The sequence below is a fragment of the Larimichthys crocea genome, chromosome X (genome assembly GCF_000972845.2).
Source record: "Larimichthys crocea isolate SSNF chromosome X, L_crocea_2.0, whole genome shotgun sequence".
Lineage (NCBI taxonomy): Eukaryota > Metazoa > Chordata > Actinopteri > Sciaenidae > Larimichthys > Larimichthys crocea.
The window spans coordinates 5,323,768-5,333,165 of record NC_040020.1 but is presented as its reverse complement, the minus strand read 5'-3'; the positions used below and the strand labels follow the sequence as shown (position 1 = coordinate 5,333,165).

The following is a 9,398-nucleotide window of genomic DNA, read 5'->3' as shown; positions in this document are numbered from 1 at the left end:
CCCACCACTTGTTGTCCTTTATTTGTAGCCTAAGTGCTTTGGCATTAAATCTTATTATTTTTTGGTAAATAAACCAGTTTCTGGTAGGAATTACACACAACTTGGTGTGAGGTCCTTTTCAGAAAGGGGCCTGGATCCTTTTATCTAAAATGTTTTCTATTTCTGCTTTTGTAAGACACTTTTGACTGCTTTGAAAGAGAGAAACAAGGTTTTTCTTGCGTTTCTGGGGGTGAGGTTGGGGATTTTTCTCAGCATTGTGGTGAGATTTATTCGAAGAGGCTGCATTTTTTCCTGATTTCCCTCTTTGTTCTCTGTAAGTAGTTCCAGGTCCCCCCTCACTCTCTCTCTCACACACACACACTCATCTGTGTGTGTGTAAACGTGCACGAGGCTCTGTGATTTTGCACATGGCTGTATGTGTGTGTGTGTGTGTGTGTGTGTGTGTGAAGCACATGTGTGAATGTGTGTGCGTGAGGCGGGGACTTGATGTGACACCTGCTGTTGGGATGAATAGGGTCAGTGACAGGGCCCTTCAGCAGGCAGCAGCTGCTTGTTCTCACTGCAAGCCCGACTCTCTCAGTGCTCCAAAGCCTCCAGATACAACTGAGGCCCTGACACGACACATAGTGCCCCCTACCACCATCTCCTCATCATTACAGTTATTATCTTCAAGTATTGCAATTCCCTCCTCTCCCAGGGTCACGATCTTAATCATTTGGAAGGAAACGTAAAATTGACCTGAGGAAAACATCAAAAACGAACTTCAATTTCCATTCTTGCGCGCTCTGGATGCAGGAAGAGGTTTCCAGACAGCTGCTGACAGACAAAGATTCTTGGTATTTGGTTGGTCTGACCTGTCTATGCTCTCTTGCTGTGTGGTAGTCTGCCCTGCGTGTGACTTAGTAGGTCTGAAAACATTCCCTGTGGCATAACAGAGGAAGATAAACAGTGAGGTTTGAAAACATCAGTCTGCGTTTTAGCAGTGTTTCAAAAAAATGCCTCAAAATTGACTATGGAATTTTTTGAGATTGAAAAAAGAAAAATAGCATCATAAACAACTCTTTACAGACATATCATATGGAAAAACACAGTAAATCATCTTTGACAGCATTTTGTTTCACCAACACGCTTCAGAGTTTATTGTGAAGGCAGCTTAGATATAGTATCTTCCCTTATCTATCCACCAGAGGTCAGCCTTTAATTAACAAATTCTAAAGAAGTCTCACAGAACTGCTTTTTTTTCATGAACTAAACTTACACTTAATGGCATGTTTATGTAATAAATTACCAACGATTCCTAAGCAATATTTGCGATCTTGTGCAGCATGTCGTTGGACAAAGTGAACTCCACGTGCAATAACAGGCGTGGTTGTTTCTTTGACACTGGTGATGCCAGCGTAAGGAAAACCCTCCTGTCATCACAGTCCATTTGGGTTAAAGCGCACAAGCAAAGTACAGAGTGTGGTCCTGTTGCAGTGCATTTGTTAAATGAAGGGTTCCTTCAACAGACATCAAACAGGCAACTAATGGCGAGGCGAGTATTCCAGGTTTTTGCCTTGCTGGCTAGGACGAAAAAATAACAGCCTTGGACAGAAAAATGGCAACAAGGTTTCCAGTTGTGTTGAAAATGATCATTACTTGACAAAATACTTGACATTACAGCATGTTCTTGTCACCTCTTAAGTTACCTTTGAATGCTGTGTGTCCATTTTCTGTTTAGCCATCTAGGTTCTAAGACCTGAAGATGAAGGTTGTATAGGCTTGGTCCTTTTGGAGAGTTTATAGTTGAAGTACATTACAGCCTTGGACTGTGGGGCTCTCCTGGGCCAGCAGGTGCGTCCGTTACCGAAGTAGTCCTCCAAACACTGACAGGTGTAGGAACCATCTGTGTTGACACACTGAGCATTGCGGCTGCACCGGTGAGACCCGGTTAAACATTCGTCCTTATCTGTGGAGACGAGATGGAGATTTGAAATGTTTATACACGGCGAATGTTTTGTCAGACATTTAATAATTTCCTTTTAGAGCGAGGCTGCTTCATAGCTAAGACATATTAGATCTGTATGGAGAGAGCAAAGCGTTTCGAGAGCGGTCTGTTTCAAACCTGTGCAAGAGATAATTTTGCAATGCTTATCACATGGATAAAAACAAAAAACAGCTTGTGTGGGTGAGCCCACAGCTGAGTGGGTGAGCTATGAGTGCTCATCAAATAAACATGGTCTCTGGATCCACTGCTGCCAAAGCACATCTTCACATGATCCCTCACTGTGCCAATTAACACAGATGAGGAGAACATGTGGAGCTGTGCTGTGATCCGTTCAGCCATTTACAGGATTGGACATGGAACAGATCTGAATGTGACTCAAAGGAATGTCATACATGAGCGTCCTGGTGGCCTCGTGGTCTAAGACACATAGCAGGTTGATTCTGGTGGAGGACTTCTGTTGCATGATATCCCCTTTACTACATATGTTTCCTGTTTATCCTTACTGGCAAAATGTTAACACAAAACCTCACGCATACCTTAACATTTAAGCACATAAACGCATGTCCTCACATATACCACAATTTCATGAGAAACATGTGACCATATGAGTCTTAAAGCTTTTCCAAAAAGAATCTTAATTAAGATGAATTTAATAACAAAAAAAAGACCACACCTCGACATTGCACCGTGCCCTGGACCGTCCCCATCAAAAAGCCATCTTGGCAAACACAGACAAAGCTGCCGAAAGTGTTCTTGCAGGCTCTCCGAGGTGGACACAGATCAGCATCTCGTTGACACTCATCTACATCTGCAACACAACGCAAACGTGTCAAACACCAGCAGCACATTTGGTCAATTTCAGTGCCCAACAATTAAAATTTTTGGCCTTCTCGTCCACATAACCCAGCCGACCCAACCCAAACTTTAAACCTTTAAAAAACAAACACACACAGATGCATGCACACACAAACCAAACCTCTCAAGGACAAGTTGCTTAAATGTTTCTCGTCTTTGCTCAAAACAACAATTACCTTCAAAAAGACACGAGAGGCACAAATGAGTACCTTGACCTTGCAACCATGTCTTTGTACTGAAGCTTTGAAAGCTGCACGGCTGTTTAACAACAAGGAATGACCCAAACACACAAATGTCAGATGTGCAGGTGTGCAGAACGAAGACCTTTATGTCATCCTCTGAACTGCATTTACTAACAATGACGTCTAAATAATTGGTTCTCTATATTTATTTAGTTATTTAGTTTACTTATTGAGTCTGTTGTGACTACAGAGATTCGGGTTTATTATAGACACACCCAGCTACATTTATCTTATTTAATAGCCTCTTAGGAAATCTTTTTGTCAGGGAGTCCTGTCCAAAATGTCAATGGGTTACATCCAATAAAAAAATACAGAAAATACCAAAGCATGTCTAATAAAGTAAAAACTTGTAGTGTACCCTAACATCCTTACTATTTTTACTTACAAGTAGAGAAAAAGTAGTTTGAATATTGATGTAAAACCCAACTAAAATACAAACTTTACTGCTCCATGTACAAGTGCAGTATCTGGTATACTTGCCCGACACTACTTTAAACACAACTGTGCATCTGTGAGTCAAAACCTCACTGTCAAATTTCTCCCTCTGAATCGTTCCCACCAAAAACTCTCTCACAGTGTGAAAATGTCTTAACAGCCGTGAGAGAGGCTGTTGACGGCTCGCTTCATTACAGGACAGGAGAGGAGGTGTCTGCTGCTGAGTTTTTCGAGTGGGGACTTCAGTCATAAAGCGGTTGGACACTGAGGAGACAATCCAGGTTGTGTTTTTCTTTACAAAAAGGTAATTAAAGGCTTTTTTACCATTGGGTGGACAGACTCAGTAGAGAGGTGGCACTGGTAAGTTCGCTGCAGGTAGTTAACATAATGTGCATGGGAAGCTGTGTGCATCACCTGTTCTACAAATAAAGCCAAGTAGAAACGATCTGGAAAGACATGGTGGTGGCAACAACAGCACTCAAATTAAAACTGAAGTAACAGAGGAGCTGTGACAATATGTTATATGTGAATAAATGAGAAATGTTGCTACAGTGATTCACTGTATTCCCATTGACAATGCAGGAACTTTTTAGGAACTTAAAGGTCCAGTGCAGAAGTTTTAGGGGCCTCTATTTACAGAATATGGCACTATGTTTTTTTTATAAACATGCATGCATGTTGGGAAATTGGGGACAAAATGTTGTTCTTGCACAATAGTTCCTCCATCTTACTTGGCCATGGAACTATCTAGTTGGGGGTAGCACTGAATCAAGTACATTAGTCTTTTTTATAGTATTTTATAAACATAGCAAACAATTTTCTTTGCTTTAATATATTCTAGATGAACCATCATGGAGCCACAGAGATAGTCAATTAAGCTTTGTTTATCCTGCATTGACTGCTATTGGCCGTTTGTAAACAAAATATTGACATATTATCACCTTCTAAGTTCATATGGCGAACGTATTAGCAAATACTTGCTTATTTACTTATCCAACAGATGTAACATCATTAGCATTCCTAATGAATCTTCAATATTCAATATTCATTCTCATTTTGGTCTTAACCAGCTCCTGAGGAAAATATTTGACTAATCTTCCACTATGTTTGCAAGCTTGTTGCTAACTTAGTCCGTCTGTTGTTTGGTCTTGGGCAGGTGGTGTGCAGTGGGTTTTTAGACAAATAAAAACAGTGACGTTGGTGGTCCAAAACCAAAACAATGAGCTAAAAGACGCTAAATGCCCATAGAGCTGAGGGGGTGATACTTCTCTGTAGGTTCATCACTACAAGCTGAAAATTATGTCAACAGATACATCCCCTTCTAATTATTAGTTGGCTGAATAACAACCCGTTTCAAAACATGAACATGATGTCAGACTGAGTAATAAAGTGAACAAAGATGGCATTTCATAATCACCATCAGGTTAAAAAGAACCAAGAAAAGCACTAAATCCAAGCAGGTGAGGCGTGTTTCTGTGGTAATTCATCATAGTGAGAAGCTGAGGGGTGTTTCTGTAAAAGCACTACCTTCACACGTCTTGTTGTCAGCGGCCAGGTGGAGGCCGGGGGGACACAGACAGCGCACAGCTCCCCCTCTCTCCATCTGGCAACCAAACTGGCAGCGCAGGGAGAAACATGCGGCCTCTCCTGGAAGACAGACAGGGAAACACTGGCTGACGATCGGTCAGAGAAATGGGCCACTGGATCACTGCTGAGACACACACACACACTGTCATACCAACACACACACACACACACACCACACGACTACAAAACTGGGACCAGTAAAGAAGCCACAAATTTTGTCTCTAAAAACAAAAATGAGCATCTTGCATAAATCACTCATTCATATTTTCTGCCCTCTAGAATCTGTATCACCACTAAACTTTGTTATGATATCACTTTCTATAATATAAACTGTGAATTTCCATCATAAACATTTATGCTAGCCTAAAAAGGTCCGTAAACTGAGTACCAAGTCCTCCCATACTTTAACATCCTATTATGGTATAAAGATGGCAGATGGCTTTTTGTGGAGGGCTGATCCAACATCAGAAATATCATCTGTCAGGTTGCAGATTTTCTTCATTCGGGTTTTAGATACAGGACTTTTCATTTTAAATGTTCTCTTTAAACAGGAAATTACTCACTGATGCAGGTGTATTCATCTGCACCGAGTGTGTATCCAGGTTCACAGTAACAGCGATAGCTACCGTGTGTATTCATGCAGCGCTGGGAACAAGGTCTCTCCAGGAAACCGCACTCATTCACATCTGGAGTCAATATGAGACATTATTCAAACAGCAGATAGAAATCCTTGCGGTAAATGATGCAGGAGAACGCAGGTATTGGTTAAGAAATTAGAAACATAAGACTGACAATGATTTTGTGCATTACACTCTACCTTCATCACACTGAGGTCCTTTATACCCTGTGGAGCATAAACACTTGTCTGGTCCCACGCAGTTTCCATTTACGCATGACTTCTTGCACACAGCTGTGAAGAATGACAGATATAATATAAACCAATCATGCTAACGTCTCAAACTTCTCTACAGTTGTATATGATAAGAGCCATCAGCATAGTAAAAGTCTCCTTCATACTTGAAGGCAACAGAAAAAGCAAACAGTTCACATTGAGCAGATAGGGTGTAATCTTTTTAGACAGATATCTGCTTATGAATGCAGAATCTGGAGGCACATGACCAAGAATCTGGCATTGGAAGTGTTCTGGTTTCAGTATTGTTTCTGTTAAGTGAGCTTTAGTTGAAGGTTAACAGTCCGTGTGGAGAGCAAAAGAGGCAAAAAGCAAAGGCCCAAATGCAAGAACCTATCAGCTACCGTCTAATGACAATAAGCTTTAAAAAAAAATCTTTCTGCATTCATATCCAGATCTTTTTCTATCTATCTGCAGTCAGGACTGCAAGAAAGTCTTGGATATCTCGCAAACAGCCAAAACATTGGCTGTTGCCCCCAGAGGCTAAATCACGGTAAGACGATAGTCAACACGTTGTGAAATTGGATACAAAGCAACATTAGTATTAACTTGGAGTTGTGTTTCACGGTACGTGGTGAATGTACTATTACTATTAATTCTCCTTTTACCTCTGTTTTGGTCTCCACCAACCCTTGAGAGAAATGTAGCTACTAATTGCTTGTCTGTCATTTAGTGATGAGCCGGTACTGTTCAATGGTTTATAAGAGCTGAACACAGATGAAAAGAGTAATAAAACCAAAAGGCTGAAAGATGTTAAAATGCTCTGTAGAGACGAGTTTGTATGTGGAGTACCTTTCGTATGACATGTACATACACTAATTTGCTTAATTTCATGAGAAAATCTCAACATAAGCATAAGCAAGCAAAGGTACAACAAGTAGTTACTAAAGTACACATTGGATAGAAAAGCATGTTTTATATATAACAAATTTTGAGTTATTACTGATGCGTTCACACATAAGTAGAATTTTAATTTGCAAAGTAACAAAAAAACAAGGTAGAAATTGAGAAAAAATGCAAATAAAAAAGAACCAGAAAAGAAAGAATCGAAGCCTCCTTACACTTATTTTCTAGTACTTGTTGTTATGCTAAGATGTTGAACCGATAACCCATGAACTGCGGGTAATGTGTCATTGTAGTTGTGCTGTCACTGAAACGCAGAATGACTTACGCTGACAAATGCCGTTAACATTCCTCCATCCCAAACAACAGGAAATAGTGTGATCATAGCTGCAGAGTCCTGGCTGTGCACGACCCCCAGTGTACTCCAGCACATCCTCCACTGCCCTGTGGACGCCGGGACAAAAGGTTATCAGGCCATTAAGCATCGTTAAGCCTTCGGGGGTTCAGATTCATCACCAAAAAACACACACAGACTGATGCCCTGAAAGATGGTGAAGTATTTAAGTATTTAAAAAACACACAGGTATCTGCCCACACTATACTTGTAGCTATGCAGTGAGCTAAATAAACATATTTCTAATAAAAGTTGAGGACAGCAGCCTTCAAAGTTCAGTATCCGACAACAAATTCCATGATGCCAATGACCAGTCATAAAAATGAGACACATCAAACAACTGTTAGACCAATTGATTACAAAAACACTTTTCACATTTTTCACATTTTCAAACACTTTACATAAGTATTACAAGTGAAAGATCAACATGAAATCCCTAAAGGAGATACAACACAGTAATTAATATAGTAAACATACACGATTCCAAAATCACTCTCTTGTTCACTCATTCACCACCACCATTGTCGATGTTTTCCAGGTCACAAATGTAGCAGATTTTTCATATACAATACTTGAGAGCATCGTCAGAATGCACCGAGCAGGATGGAGTTTTCACAAATACATTTTCAGTAGCTGGAAATTTGGTTAGCACAAAACTGGTGGCAAAAAAGTCAAATTACCAAATCAATGATCAATAACTCTTGAGTAAGTCAACAATTATTCCTTATATCTATGAAAATGACATTAAAATATAGTCAAGATGATAAACTAACTAACTAAAAAGTAACTAAAGTAGGGATTAAAACAAAAGAGAGGAAAAAAAGGAATGACAAGTGAAAATCCCATATTAGGATGAATATCTCATGCATTTTACAGCTTAACAGATCTTTTCAGCACACCAGATCTCCCATTTATTGCAGCTGCACACTGTAACTCCTTATAAAACACCTCCCTCATTCTCATGCATTCACCAGAAAAATCCTTAAAATCTACGCAGTAACGAGTTCGCCCTCATTAAAATCTGTTGTCATAAACAAAAAGTGCAATAAAAATACATGACTTACAGAACCATTGAACAAGTTTCGTTCATAGCTGCTGCTAAATCTCCTCACACCCACACTGCATTAAGAGGCTATTAAATGATTAGACACAGTCGAAGTAGGTTCATTTCACTCACGGCTAACTGTACTGGAAGAACCCCCCACAGTCCACATGCCTTCCCTTTTTTTTCCAAAGAAGTTGACTAAACTTCAACTATCTTAACAGACAAAACTCTTTCTTACCTGTCCTGGTGATAGGCCACGGAGAGTGTAATGAAATGCACCACCACAAAGACCTTTTGGCTCATTTCAGTCATTTTCTTCCACCACAGTTTCTGTTATAACCCTTTAAGTTCATATTAGCTACCTCTATCTTCTGAGACCTTCTCCCCCCGTCAAACGAGACACTTGTTTTCGTGATGTGTGTGCGTGTTTGAAAGGCAATTGTAGAGATGTGTTCCATGCCAAAGGGCATTTAAGTGAGTGTTTGTATGAGGAGTGGAGGTAGGAGGGGGTCACACGGTGTAATTGTAGGGTGCTGAGAGTAAGAGGTGTGACAACTCACCTGTGTACAGATACAAAGAGAGGATAAACAAAGAGAGGCAGGGAGGAAAAAAAACTAAAAGAGAGACAGAGGAAGAATGGAAATACAAGAAGTGAGAAAACATTGTATTAGTTGACGAAACAATATCAACTCAATGTCCAGAATGTATGCTACCATTACATTTTTGTTTTTATCGTTACTAATTTTGTTTGTTTGTTTGTAAAAGCTTATTTGTTGGATTATTACACCCTACATATGATTTCTTTTAACTAAATAAGTACTTCTCCTTTGTCTTCTCTGGTTTGTTTGTTTGGTATTTATAATGCTAAGACTAAAAAAGGAGAGAATAATAAAATATTATTCATAAAGAATGAAATACAGACACAGATGAGGACTAAGTGTTTTCCAAAGGCTGGGACTGCGATCTCAGGGTCGGAAATAACTGCTGGCAGCCTCAGAGGTGGAACCTTTGAAGCCTTAACTATTACCAGCACTGATCAGAGTGCAATCAGTTGTATTAAGCTCAAAGGCGGAGTCCATGTCTGGACGCCTGGTGGTCCG

General features: G+C 40.0%; 1 protein-coding gene across 1 annotated transcript; it reads right to left on the bottom strand.

Moving 5' to 3' along the window:
• Window positions 1–1,134: 1,134 nt before the first annotated feature.
• LOC104917904 (nephronectin) lies at window positions 1,135–8,880 on the bottom strand. The gene is made up of 7 exons (XM_010729486.3): window positions 8,537–8,880; window positions 7,188–7,303; window positions 5,924–6,016; window positions 5,670–5,792; window positions 5,047–5,166; window positions 2,661–2,795; window positions 1,135–1,948 (listed from the first exon to the last, which is right to left on the bottom strand). Exons 1-7 carry the CDS (start codon window positions 8,608–8,610, stop codon window positions 1,725–1,727), a joined length of 885 nt encoding a protein of 294 aa, XP_010727788.3. The 5' UTR covers window positions 8,611–8,880; the 3' UTR covers window positions 1,135–1,724.
• Between the last annotated feature and the right edge of the window lie 518 nt (window positions 8,881–9,398).